This window comes from Herpailurus yagouaroundi, unplaced genomic scaffold, assembly GCF_014898765.1.
Source record: "Herpailurus yagouaroundi ecotype Mexico unplaced genomic scaffold, PumYag 188, whole genome shotgun sequence".
Classification (NCBI taxonomy): domain Eukaryota; kingdom Metazoa; phylum Chordata; class Mammalia; order Carnivora; family Felidae; genus Herpailurus; species Herpailurus yagouaroundi.
Window position 1 is genome coordinate 21,914,240 of NW_024412419.1, and position 14,161 is coordinate 21,928,400.

A 14,161-nucleotide genomic window follows, 5' to 3' on the forward strand; every position below is an offset into this window, starting at 1 on the left:
TTGAATCACTGGTCTTATGCTCACTTTAAAAAATAAAAGTAACAACAAACCTCTTTTCTGTGTCTCCACTGTCCCATTTTCTCTTCACTGCTTTCTGATACCCTGTCATCAAGGTGTTAGGTGCACCTTCCCCCAGCAATCGTCTAACTGAGCCCACACTCATCCTTTGCGCTCTCTTGGAGCACTTAAAAGCCAAATGTACTTTCACTGGGTAGCGCTTCCTCTGTTCTGGTTTGTGGGATCCCTTGTTGTTTTATGAATTACTCTTATTTCTTCAAACGAAGGCTCCTTAAGGACAAGACCCGAGTCTTGAAATGATCCTGTGTCCTCATGGTGCCTCACAAAGTGTTTAGCACCTTGTGTCAGCGGTCAGTAAATAGTTGGTGGCTGAGATTAAGACAATGCTGCAGTAGCCAGGAAAAGGAAACGTAAAGAAGAAAACCTTTGAAATTTCTTTTCCCTTCTCCTAATGCTCAGGGGCCTAAATCATTAGATCAAATGATCACGCACCGCACCGGGGCTGTACAAGATCAAACAGCTCTTCTTGCCACAGTGTAGTGGTAAAGAGCATAGACTTCAGGTTCAAATGGAAGGGGTTCATGCTCTAGTCTTGCCAGTGGTTGATCTTGAGCTTGAGCAAGGCACTTACTTGAACCCAGAGCCTTCATTTCCTCATATTCAAAATTGAGATAATAACTAAGGCTTTTCAGAGATGAAGGCTATCATCCAGAAGAGTATCATCTGTGGTGGGAATTTCAGGAACCATGGCAGACCAGGGGAGATGCTATTTGAAAGTAGGCACTGTACCCCGTCCAGCGCATATCCCCACTGAGGGGGGGGGGGGCCACTGTCTCCTGCGGGGCAGGCAGCTAGAGTCTCGGGGACCTGAAGAATGACAGTCTGCACGAGAAGACAGAAGAGCAAACACTGAAGCTTGTCAAGTTCTAGACATAACCAGGGTAGACTTTCTGGTGGAAAAGCTAGCAGATGAAATGAGCAGTCTGTCAAAAAGGCAAGGGAATAAAGCTGGAGAATTCTGAGAGGGGTTGGCTATGGGGCAGGAGGAGCTATGAAGGCAGAGGAGGGCTGAGCTTGGGATAGAGGGAAAGCAGGCTAAACAACCGGTCAGATCCACTTGTTCCAGAGGTAGGGAGAACGTGCCACTTGGTCCAGTGACAACCGCAAGGCATACAGGCTGACAAAACATCGTTTTAAGGAAGATAAAGTGACACAGCTTGTATGTGCCCCCTGGGAGACACCTGCTTTTGAAGCGCGAAGGATCATTAAGGAAAATCAGGCACACCAGGGCTGCAGAAACCAACGTTCTCTTCTTAACATGTCACAGCAGCCGCTGCTGCCTCCTTCCCTGTCTGTCCTCAGGCTAGCCACAGATGGGCCAGCAACCCACCCCCGGCAGAGCAGGGCAGGGGGAGAGGGGCTGAACACAGCCTCCGGGGATATGGCAGCATTACCCGGACCAGCCTGGGGAAGCCTCTTTAAGAATTGAGATCGGGGCACCTGGGTGGCTCAGTCGGTTGAGCATCTGACTTCTTGATTTTGGCTCAGGTCATGATCTCAGGGTTGTGGGATTAAGCCCCGTGTCAGGCTCCGTGCTGAGTGTGGAACCCATTTAAGATGCTCTCTCTCTCTCTCTCTCTCTCTCTCTCTGCCCCTCTCCCCAACTCCCGCTTGCTTGCTTGCTCTCTCTTAAAAAAAAAAAAAATCAATAAATAGAGTTGAGATCATTGTTCAGCAGGACATGTCCCAGACCCTGGAAGCTGGGACTTCTGTGGGGTTCGGGATCTTAGAGAACAGCCACAGCCACATGACCTAAAAGTGTTGTGAGAACAGAATCCTAGAGGAGCTCCAGTCCCCACCTGAACCAGTACCATCCAGATCCCTGTCCTGGATCTGCTGGATTGGGCGTATGCTGGTTCCCCACCAGCCCTGGAGCTGTTCCACCTGCCCCTCTCTACCTTTGACGAATTCAACTGTGAGAGCTGAGCCTCCGTATGAGTCAGGTCCCTGCTCAGCCGTGAGAAGAAGGTGATTGGCTGGGTCTGCCAGGGCTTTGTGACCCGCTGGCAGGACTCCTCCAGGCCCTCAGAACCCTTCATGCCTGCCTGCACATATTGCCTCCATGCAACCCCGGAATAACCTGGATGTGTGACCCAAGGGGACAAGGGGTAGCAATTTTGCAGATTTTCCAGACAGGTGACTTCAGCCCCCCTGGGCCTGGGCAGGAAAGGTTAACCCAGTGACAATGGGCATAGCCCCATGTCAGGAGCAGGAAACGTTTTGGCAGACTCCTCAGAGTTGTCCTCTGATCCCACAGCTTCTCTTCCAGTTCTCCTGACCGGTAGGATGAATCTACAAAGCCAAATATGTGGGAAATCTGGAGTTGGGGAGGGATTGTGGTCAGAGGCCCAGCTTCAGGAAGCCCAGATGGCTGTCCCCAGGCAGAAAGGGCAGAGCTCTGTAGTCTCTCTCCCTCCAGGACTGGTCTTCCTTGGTCTCGGAGACCTGAAGCCGGGTATGTGTTGAGCCCCTGCTTCCCAAACCCGTGCCCTTGGAGTCCCCGCTGTCTGCCCCAGTGGTGCTGACAAACACTTACTGAAAACTGACTACGTGCTGGGCTCTGCTCAGCATTGTGTATGTGGTTCACTTAGTCCTCATGAAAGCTTGATGGAGTGGGGACTGTCCCCATTTTATAGATGAGGAAACTGAGGCCCAAAGCCAAACTGCTAGGAAATGTTAGAGCCAGGGTTTGAACGCAAGTGTTCTGACTGGAGCTCAGTATGCTTAACACAGCACCTTTTTGGAGGCTGCCGAAGGCTTGCCCAACACCCACTGCAGGACTGAAAGACCCGGTGTGTCTTTCATAGCCGTGCTGGCCGGAGGATAGAGTCCCGGGAACTGCAGGGGGTTCTTGTAGGGACCAAAGAACTGGGGGCTGGATGTCCCTGAATTAGCTTCAAGACACATTTGTAGAAGATAGATTTCCACTGAAGACCTGAAAACGAAAAGCCAAAATCAGATTTAGGCTCGTGATACTATTATTAAATATCAGAGCGTGAACTTTCAGAGTTCTGTAGACTTATTTATGATTTAGGAATCAATACTTAGAGCTAATGTAGTCCTGGGTATCTGGGAAGGAACTGGATGATTTCTAGAAACTCTGCTGACCATGGGATGTTGAGATGTAGTCATTTTGAAGTCACTAGGCTACAGAATGACCAGCGGCTCTGCCTCTCTGGACGAGACCTGTGGCCACCTTTCCCATCTCCAGTAAACGCACCGTGAACCTTACGGTCCTAGCACAGGAAATGATTTAGCAAAATCATCAGCTTAAACCTCCTCAACTTGTCTTTCCCATGACTCCAGACCTGTAGCAGGAGTCATGGCTCTGAAGAGCAGGCTTTTCCCGAGGCCGCATTTTCAGTCTGGTCCCGGAATGGGGTTTACAGCTGGCTCAGACAGTGACATTCCACAACCCCATCAGGGGCTGTTCCTCCTGATATTCACCATGTGCCAAAGATGATGGTAGAAACCCAGGGACAGGGAAGACCTCGCTGTGGTAGCCTTTGAAACAGAGCCTGACCCCTTGTGGGGGTGGCTACCATTGTCTCAGAAGAGAGAAAGCCGCTCTTGGTAACAGGTGTGTTAACTTCAAGAGTTTTCTCAGACTGTTTCTCCGCTTTAATTGGAGGCAGTTGGACCGCGAAGGGCCAGATGCTTGGATAAATGCTCTATATATCTTTGCCCCCAGAAGCTGATCTGGTTTGAGTCTAGGTCTGAGTTAACACCCAATACAAAACGTCATCCGAAGGCGGACCGATTGATGAGTTTAATGTGTAGCTTTGAGGAATAGAGAGGTTGGTGTGGTTCAGTCCAGAATCTCAGACCCAGCGTTCCAGGCCACTCCAGCTGGTCCAGCTCTCAGAGGACGTCTGGGTCAGGAATGAGCACTCCATCCCCCCCGCCCCACCCCCCGTGCCCTGACATCACGAGCTTTTGACAAAACCAGGCTTTTTCTTTGAGGGCCCAGATCCAAGTTAGGGGCTCTCTTTTTCTAAATTGAGCTAGGGAGAGGAGGATTTGGGGATGGGGGAAATGTTTGAGAAGGTTTTAGCTCAGGACCTGGGTGCCACCTGCTGGTCATAACTTAGTCTTATTTACGGTGTCAAATCCAGGAAAGGAAAATGAAATCCTGCCCTCCCTACCAGGATGGGGGATAAGGGAGCTAGAAAGCCACTTCTTTGGGACCCTCTAGCAAGTGTGACAGAAAATCCTTGCAGAGACCCCTGGGTACCTTAGATGAGTCCTCTTGAGCTAAAATGGACCCCGACCAAGGCAGAGAGTGGCCAGTCCTGAGTGGAAATAATGGCTCTGTTCCTAGCATCAGCCTCCCACCTACACTCACCCCACTCTCCCAACCCACTCCACCACACCCCACCCTCTTTCCCAAAAGCCCCACAGGAGGCAACAACATGATTGTTGGGCCTCAAGGAGACATTTTTTCCAACTTCCTTCTTACAGGCCCCATTGCCACTTTGGGGACCCTAGATTCAGAAATGATCAAAGGTGTGGAGAATGCCCTACCATCATCAGGCACAGACCGAACTGGGAATTTCTGGCCAAGCTGAGAAGACTTTGGCATTTTTCAAGTACCTGTATAGCTCTTGGTGGCTCTTGGAGCCCTGATAGCAAGGTCTTTGGTTGTATCCTGGAAGGAAAACTAGACATTTCTCCCATGTGTCAAGGAGGAAGATGGCTAACACTTTCCCCCCCAAGGGAGGTGGCAAAACATCTCAACATCCCAGCGTATGCCATTGCAGTGTAGGCCAGTCAGTCCCAGCCAAGCCCCTGTATCAGATGAGGATCAGACCCACCTGAGGGTGTGTGTGTATGTGTGTGTGTGCATAATATATGTAATATTTGTGTGTATATATGTATGTGTGTGTAACTGTATACAGTTGACTCCTGAACAATACAGGTTTGAACTGTGCAGGACCACATATACGTAGATTTTTTTTTGATACATACAGTGGGCTATACTGTAAGTGTATTTTCTTTTCCTTGTGATTTTAATAACATTTTCTTTTCTCTAGCTTACTTTATTATAAGAATACAGTATATAAAACATACACAAAATGTGTGTTGATCAACTGTTTATGTTATCAAGAAGACTTTTGGTCAGCGGTAAACTATTAATAGTTAAGTTTTGGAGAGAGTCAAAAGTTATACACAGATTTTCAACTGTGGAGGGGGGTCAGAGCCCCTAACCCATGTATTGCTCAAGGGCCAACTGTATATATACTCTACATGTTATATATTATATATAAATATGTATTAATAAATTGTATACATAGTATGTTATATATGTAACATATATAATATAGTTATATATATGTATTATACATATATATAATATATAAATATGTATTAATAAATTGTATGCATAGTATGTTATATATGTAACATATATAATATAGTTATATATATGTATTATAGTTATACACACACACACACACACACACACACACACACACACACACGATGCACTTGGGCTTTACTCCGGCCTACTGAATGTCTCTGAAGGAGAATCCCATGTACTCTTCTAGTAAAGAATGTGAACTATCACCTGTTCAGTCCTATGGAACCCAAAGAAAGCTAGGAGACTCTTGAATTAGTTCTGGAGGACTAATTTTGACCTAGACCAATGCCTCTGCTTTTTATTCAATAATCAGCCCTTGAAACTCATACACTAAACAGGAAAAAAAAAAAATCCCTAGAGTGGCTCAGGAATCCCCAGGGCCAACCTAAGACCCCTCCCCCCATTATCTCCTAGATCCAGCCCTGACCAGCCTAGACCCCCTGAGGCAGGCACCTCCTACAGAATGCAGAGCCACAACCCTCCCCCTCCCCACCCCTCCCATCACCCTGCCTCAGGGGCCTGGGGGAAGAAATAATTCCCCTAGCTCAAGCTAGTGGAAGGCCAGTATCCATAATAGCTTGTCTCCTCCAGCACTGAACTCCTGGAGGCCTCTGCAACCCCCCTGGAGGCCTGGAAGGGTCGGGGTCCTTTCAAGCCCATTTCTTTCTAACTCTGCCCGCTCTCTCCTTCCTGACTTCCTGTCACAACAGTAGGTGACACTACGCTTTGGGGCATTTGGTTATATTATTCTCCTGTGAGTTTTCCCAGTAAGACTATAAACTCCCTAAACTAAGGAGCAAGTCTTTTCTATTTCTCACAATCCCTAACTAAAGAGTCATCAAAATAAAATGCACTTTCCTTGATCCTACCCATTCTGCCTCTCTGTCAAGTTTGGTGTCCATCCATTCCCCATTCCCACTAGCTTACTGATGTTAGGTGAGTTTCCTAGGAACTCAGAAGCACTCTCCTAAATCCAGTCTCTGCAATTATTGTTCATGGAGAATTGGTCTGGAACCCACAAGTGAATGAAACAGCCTGGCCATGGAGGAACTTCCACCTAGGTGGAAGGGACAGGCATAGAAGTGATTTCAGGAGAATTGACAAATGCTGTGAATGAGCATGCTCAGCGTGCTATAGAAACAGAGAGGGGCAGGGCAGGGGTTCAGAGACAATGTCCTGGAGGAGATGATGCCCAAGCTGAGTCCTAAAGGTTGAGTGGGGGTAGAGGGTCCAGGCCAGAGGTGATGAAAGATGATTCAGAAAGAGGAGAGGCCATGAGGAGGCATCACTCAGTCATTCAACAATTTTGCTGAATACCTTGCCTGTGACTGGCCTGAAAACCCCACCCCTGGCTTTAAGGCCTTTACTGACAAGGGGGGCAGGCATTTAGACAAGTCTTGTGGTTAGAGCAAGGGTCAGAAGGGCAAAGGCACTGGGCTCAAAACCACTGTGTAAGAGGAGACCCAAGTGCAGTCAAAATTACCCTCAGAAATCTCTGGAATTCCCAGCTTCTGAGTCCTTAGGAGCTCCCAAGACAATACAATAATTTTTGTTTCTGTTGGCTTTTTGGCCTGCCGGACCTCCCTTTCCCAGGGCAATGAAGGGCAAAACAGAGGGTTTCTCTCTCGATTTTTCTCAAAAATGCCATTGAAGTTGAATGTGCATCTAGTGAAGTTTCATTATGTATACTTGGGGTGGAGGCCATGAGGGAGCAGAGCCCGGCGGATGTCACCCAAGCCTCCTCTCTAAAGCAGCTTCTCCAATCTGCGCCTGCAGACCCTTTGGGCATCTTGGTTGGGAGCAGATCCTGACTCAGTAGGTTGGGGTGGGGCTCCAGGATTGCAATTTCTAGCAAGCCGAAGCCCAGACAGCACCACTGCTGCTCCTGCAGGGACCATGGTTTGAAAACCATGGGAGCAGAGAACGAGTGGACTTTGGGGTGGGGGCAGCATTTCCAGACGGTGAGTAGGCAGCTGCCGGAGGCTCCCAACTCAGGGAGCAAAGTGAGAGGGCTGGAGAAGTAGGGCCCAGTTAGGAGTTTGATAAGCGGTGGGGAGGGTCACACAATAAGGGCAGGTGCCTGCTGGGGGGAGGAGGGAGGAAGGGAAGTGGTCTGGGCATATTTTTCCTTCACAGAGACATTTTATGTATTAAACCTAGAGAAATAGTCTTCAGTCCGAAGTAGGCACTCTCACAGTTCTCAAAATACGCTGTCCTTTTGTCTATCTTCTGTTTCTCCACTTCTGATAAAGACCTAGTTACAAGGTATACTGTGTGCTTAACGGTGCAAGTCAGTGACACTTGGCTGACCGGGGCTAGGGGGAGGATAAGGAGGAGCTCATATCCGCTGGCCAGCAGGGGGCGCCTCTGCCCAGCTCCAGCCATTGGTTGCTGTGCAGGAACAAAGGCCCAGCGCTGCCAAAAGCCAGAAACCTCAAGTTGTTTGTGTGAAACATCCCAACGTTAAAATATTGGACACTAATTCAAAAATGCTTCCAATGCTGGGAGTGCTGAACAGCTCAAGTCTATAAGGCAAATTCAGCCAATGGGGGTCTCGTTCATGACTGCGACGGAGAGTGGTGTGGTTTGGGCTACCTTTACACGGATTCTGATCGGAGCAGTATCAGGGGTGGGCCAGGAAAGACTGGAGGCTGGGGGGGGCCTTTAGGAGACTACTGCTGGCCTTGGCCTGAGAGAGTGCATACATAGCTCCCAGGCAGCAGGAGACTAGTCTGAGCAGGGCACACTGGAAAGGACTTGATGGATGACTGGATATGAGTGTGAGAGGGTGTAGGCTATGTAGGATAACCCCAGGTTTCTAACGTGCGTGATTGGGTGACTGGTGGTGACGGTCGCTGAGATAATGAGTATAACAGGAGACGCACGTATTGAGGGGAGGTTCTAGACAAGCAGAGTTTAGGTACCTGTGGGTCAGCCAGCAGGCCACTGGCCACAGAAATATGGGGTTTCAAGTCAAAGGAGAGGACAAGATTGGTCAGCTTTCTAAAACACAAACCTGGTCAGATTACTGCCGGCTTAAAATCCTCTAATGGCTTCCCATTGTCTGAACAGAAAGTCCAGACTCCTCCTCGTGGGAAACAAAGCCCTTTGCAATCTGTCCCTGCCAACCTCACTGTACCACACCCCAACACAAAAACCTGCTCCCCAGGCCTGCTGAACAACTCAGAGTCCCAGAATAAGCCATGCCTTTGTTCTCGCTGGTCCTTGGGCCTGCGGTACCCTTCTACCCCATCCCTTTGCATGTTTGGAAAATTCCTGGTGCTTCCAGACTCCAGCATCTCTGCTCTGAAGCCTTCGCTGACCTTGTCACGCAGAAGAGATCACTCCCACCTTTGTGTCGTCTCTTAACTTCGTGTGTGCCGCTTTCGCTGCCCTGCCACTCCCTTCTGTGAGGGTTTGCCTGTCTGTAAACTCCTTGGAGGCAGAGACCACATCTTATCACCAGTTTCTTAGCACACGTCTGGCGTATAGTAGGCACTCGTTAGATGCCTGAAGAGGGAAATGCCTGAAGGGTTTTCCAGGAGGGAAAACCGCAAGGCTGGTCTGGAGGAAGATGCTTTTCACTCGCCCGGGACTGTCCAGCTCCTTCTGTCCTTACAGTCAAGGAATAGCACGCGGCCCCTGGATGCTGACCTTGCCTCTCGTCTTTCTTTGCAGCTGGGGTATGGCCGTCAATGTGTACTCCACGTCCGTGACCAGTGAAAATCTGAGTCGCCATGATATGCTGGCATGGGTCAATGACTCCCTGCACCTCAACTATACCAAGATAGAACAGCTCTGTTCAGGTAGGAGCCTGGGTGTGGGGGGAGTGGGCCCTGCTGGAGGGAAGGGGAGGGAGAGTGGGAGGCAGAAGGGCCACGGCAGAGAACAGAGCCGGAAATTAGGATTGAGGAGGAGAGCAGCAGAGCCCTAAACTAGTCACAGTCGTGGCGGTGAAGGAAATGAGGGTCTCGTGGAATGGGAAGAGTCTGAAGCGAAGAGCAGGAGAGACTCAGGGAGGGGCTGCGGGAGGGCAGGGGCCGTGGGGTATCAAGAGCCGGGACGGGCAGTGAAGCCAGCGGCCCACAGCATGAGGTCTAATCTGGCCACGCTGGGCCCGAAGCTCAGCTCTTCTTGCAGCGCAGTCCTGGGCAAGTCGCTAGGTCTCAGTTTCCCCATGCACAAGATGGAGAGAACATGCCTGTCAAACTAGGGCTGCTGTTGGGATTAAATGACACGTACGCAGTGTTTGACGTGACCGCATCAATCTGTCGTAGTTGCTCTTGTTCTGGGAAAGCTGGTGGGGGGATTCCGGCCGTATCTGTCCCACCCGTAGGACTGACCCTGCCAGGACAAGGAGAGAGGAGACTGGGTAGTTTGGGGGAGCAGCCCAGGCAGGGGACCCCCTCAGGCAGCTGTGCTTCTCCCCAGGGGCAGCCTATTGCCAGTTCATGGACATGCTCTTCCCCGGCTGTGTGCACTTGAGGAAGGTGAAGTTCCAGGCCAAACTAGAGCACGAATACATCCACAACTTCAAGGTGCTGCAAGCAGCTTTCAAGAAGATGGGTGTTGACAAAGTAGGTGCCTGCGCTCCGGGGGGCCCTGAGGAGCTGTGTGACCCTGGGGAAGAAGATGACCCGCCAGCCGGGGCAGCAGGGGCTGCTGGGGTCATTCCAGCTCTCACGCCTCTCTCCACCCCCTGCTCTCCGGAGGGAATGTTCCCCCAGCTCAAGGCATGGTGGAAAAACCCCCACACTTGATATCCTATCCTGCCGACATTCCTTCCCCTTCCTTCTCTCTGGACCCTGTCTGTCTCAGCAGCTGGGGCTCAGTGTGCCGCTCCTACTAAGGTCCTTCTCTGTAGGGCCTGAGGAAAGTCTCTGGGCTCACTCTACTGCCTCAGTGGCCCCCAGCCCCTGGTTCCGGCACCCCCACCCCACAGGCACACGGCGGCGGCAGCACCGAGGGCCGCAGCCGGCTCCTCCCGTGCCTGGAGGAGAGGGCCGTCTCTGGCTCCCAGGCCCGGCCACAGCGTCCCAGCTCCGGTGCCGAGGGAGGGGCCCCGTGGAGAAGGTGGAAGACGCCGCAGCCCAGGAGCTGGCTTTCCTGAGAGCAGTGGACCCTCTCACAGAGGAAGGCAGCCCTGCGGCAGCAGGTGGCTAAAGTTCTCTGCTTGTGTGGTCTGTTTCAGATAATTCCCGTAGAGAAATTAGTGAAAGGAAAATTCCAAGATAATTTTGAGTTTATTCAGTGGTTTAAGAAATTCTTTGACGCAAACTATGACGGAAAGGATTACAACCCTCTGCTGGCGCGGCAGGGCCAGGACGTAGCGCCCCCTCCTAACCCAGGTGATCAGATCTTCAACAAATCCAAGAAACTCATTGGCACAGCAGGTAACGTGCCCGAGCTGGGGGAGGGAGCGTGGGGGGCCGGACCGGCATGGCTCCGCAGCCAGGAGCGCCCCCTGGGCCGCCGGCCCGGCCCTGCCAGCCTAGAGGAGACTGTTATCACGGAGTTCAGATGACGCCGCCTGCTGCCCGCCCAGACCAGGGGGAATCACAGTAGGGAGGACAGGGCTGGAAAGAGGGCCGAAAACGGAGAGCCACCGGCACCAGCCATGGGGGCAGTGGTGCTGGGAGGCCCAGGGCACTGGCTTTGTGCCTTGAGATGACGGGGCGGCATGTGGCGCGGTTCGTCTGTCCAGGTCCATCCAGGCCAGGGGCCTGGTGCCAGCACCACACACCCTTCTTGCCCCCTGCCCACTGGACGCCCCCCGGGGACAGGAGTCTGCCAAGCTTCCCCCATTGGGATCCGATCTTCCCCTATTCCAAAGGCCCACAGCCCTGAGTCCTCAAGAGATGAGTCTTTTGAAAGGAGGCTTTGTCTGGGTTCGAGAGGAAAAGGGAGAAGCAATAGGGCATTTGGGGGATGAGAGGGTTGGGGAAAGGAAGAGAAAGGAGCAGCCCCAGCATCTGAACCCGTCATAGCAGAGCCACTCCTCTGTTTGCGCTGCTGCCCCGCCTGGGCCTGACCCCCCCCCCCCCCCCTTCACCTGCTTGCTTTGTGTTAGAAGCAGCCAGCTCTGTCTAGGGAGCGGCCATAGCTAGAAGACAAGTGGCCTCAGCATGCTGGGCTTGTGGGGGAGGAGCCGGGGTCCCGGAGTCAGGCCCAGCAGAGAACACAGAGCCCATCCTGAGGCAGGGATGCTGGGAGGGGCAGGGGCCCTGAGACTGAGCTTATCCCCAGGGAGGGTGGGGCTTCTGTCGGGAAAGACCCAGCAAGTGCCAGACTTGAGACCCTGCACCAGCTGCTTTTCCTCAGACTCTGGCTGACAGTACAAGAGGGCCCAACCCTCCCAGCCCCACTTCCCAAATCCTCCTTCCTGGTTGCCCTCACTTCTCCCTCAGGCCAGCTCCCCCCCCCCCTCCCCACACCTCATACCTTCTTTGCTTCCCTATAGTCCCTGCTCTCCCAGGCTTGCCAAAGAGCTGCCCGGCTGCTGTGGTGTCAGTGTGGCCATGGCTTGGGGCCTAGATGTCGATGCCCCTCCCGAGTGGGAGAGGAGGGGAGGGCAAGAGTGCCTGCCTTTCGCATGGGCCTGCCCCCCGCAGTCATCACACCAGGCTGTCTCAGGCCCCGTGAGCCGTGGGCTCACGTGGCCCCATCCGACCTTTCTCCTCTGGGCAGTTCCACAGAGGACGTCCCCCACAGGCCCCAAAAACATGCAGACCTCTGGCCGGCTGAGCAATGTGGCCCCACCCTGCATCCTCCGGAAGAACCCCCCATCAGCCCGGAATGGCGGCCATGAGACCGATGCCCAGATTCTCGAACTCAATCAGCAGGTGAGTAGGGTGGGCGAGGGTCACTGAGAGAGCCCTCAACAAAAGCCAGGACCTTGGGTGGGAAGGGGAGTCTGGGGCAGGGGCCTCTGGCCTGAACACCGCCTTGTCCCCAAGCAGCTATTGGATTTGAAGCTGACGGTGGATGGGCTGGAGAAGGAGCGTGACTTCTACTTCAGCAAACTTCGAGACATCGAGCTCATCTGCCAGGAACACGAAAGTGAGAACAGCCCGGTTATCTCGGGCATCATAGGCATTCTCTATGCCACCGAGGTGAGCTCTGCCTTCACCCGCTCATGTCCCAGGCCCACTGGGCCCTCCCCATCCTGCCCCCTGCAGACCACAAGGGGTAGCACCCGAGGGGCCTGGGGGAACAGGGTGGGGAGAGCCCACTGAAGTCAAGAGCCCAGGGTCACACAGAGATCAGCAGGGGAGGTGGGACTGGCTCCCAGCAGAAGTCTCCCCCTCTGCCTGGCCTGCCTGGCTCACCACTTCCCTCTCCCTTCCCACCCTCCAGGAAGGATTTGCACCCCCCGAGGACGATGAGATTGAGGAACACCAACAGGAAGACCAAGACGAGTACTGAGAGCGGCTCCAGCCCTGGCTGACTGCACGGCTGCCGTGCCTCCCCGCCCTGCTCCCGCCCCACATTATAATCCTTTCCTTACAGCCGGTCGGCGCCGGGTGCTTTGTGTCAGTGCCGCAGCACTGGGGAGTCAGGCAAGGAGCGAGGCTTGTGGGGACGGGGCAGGTGAGCAGGCAGAGGCCCGGTGGGCGCTGGGCGAGGCCTCTGTCCACTCCTCCACCCCTATTTATTTCCGTTGTCTCTACGCTGTGTCGGCCAACACTTCCCAGGGTGGCGCTGCCGCCGCCCGCCCCAGCCAGCCGCCCACTCCCCTGACAGCCAGCAGCTGTATATTTGACAAAGTCATTGGTATATTTTTACTTACTGGATTTTCCTTGCACTTTACCTGTTCTTTTCCCAGGGCTGACAGCACGGGGCTCCGGGGCAGTGTGCCTGGCTTGGCATCCCTACCCCATTGCTGGGAGCCTCGGCAGGACTCACCCGTTCTTATTTATTTTGTCTTCTGACTTCCCAGTAGTTGAGGGGAAGGCTGATGTCGGGAGAGGGATAAGGGGACCGAGTGGGGGGTGCCTGAGGCCCCGGTGGTCAGGGAGAGGCGGGGGGAGCACGTGAGGGATGAAAATGACCTCCTGGCACCAGGCTCACCCACCCTCGGCCCCCTGCCCCCAGCACCGAAGCCCAGCACCGCCCCCAGGCCCCCAGCCACCCCTTCTGCAGCTTGGTTCATACCACACAGATTCTGCCTGGACCTTCCTGTTCGTCTGCCTCCCATCTGCCCTCCTCCCCGACCTCTGCCCCCTCGGGCCACCCAGCCTGCATATGTGTTCACTTTTATTTAAATAAACTTGTGTGGTAAAAGTCCATGCCCTGTCTCCCTCAAGCGAGCCACGGCCTGGGTCTCAATGTTTTTCTCCTCCCGAGCACTCCCCTCTCCAGAGGTGCCGGCCACGGAGCACTGCACCCCTGCCATCCTCTGTCAGGCCTAGAAACTGCCATTGGCGCTTGGCCTCAGAGGCCAGCTCTGACCTAGTCCCCATCTCTCAACACTGGTGCCAGGGCTCTAAGGGAAGGAATTCACGGAGGCCCCAAAGCCCCAATCCCCGTGAAGGAACAAAGTTTGGGGCCATGGCTGTGACGATGGGCAACCCAGTAAAGTGGCTGGGGGTGGGGGCAGTAACTGGGGGCGGGCTGGGGGCCCGGCCAAGGGTTGCTTTGGTTCAGTCTCCTTTGGGCCAGTCAGGGCGCATATTGTTATATACCTCACAACTGTGATCCAGCTGGGGACAAGGTATTATGTGA

At 53.3% G+C, this 14,161-nt stretch overlaps 1 protein-coding gene across 4 annotated transcripts in view; it reads left to right on the plus strand.

Annotated features, from left to right (window-relative positions):
* The window catches only part of MAPRE3 (microtubule associated protein RP/EB family member 3), a 55,589-nt gene extending 41,843 nt beyond the window's left edge, over positions 1-13,746 (plus strand). For 2 of the 4 annotated variants that reach the window (XM_040496273.1, XM_040496274.1), the window contains exons 2-7: positions 9,116-9,243; positions 9,869-10,014; positions 10,629-10,830; positions 12,125-12,279; positions 12,397-12,549; positions 12,794-13,746. In XM_040496273.1, coding sequence (XP_040352207.1) covers positions 9,123-9,243; positions 9,869-10,014; positions 10,629-10,830; positions 12,125-12,279; positions 12,397-12,549; positions 12,794-12,862 — 846 coding nt within the window. In that variant the 5' untranslated portion in view covers positions 9,116-9,122 and the 3' untranslated portion in view covers positions 12,863-13,746. Of the gene's footprint in view, positions 1-2,195; positions 2,215-9,115; positions 9,244-9,868; positions 10,015-10,628; positions 10,831-12,124; positions 12,280-12,396; positions 12,550-12,793 lie in introns of those variants that run through there. The other 2 variants (XM_040496275.1, XM_040496272.1) reach the window with 2 other exon arrangements.
* The last annotated feature ends 415 nt before the right edge of the window (positions 13,747-14,161 follow it).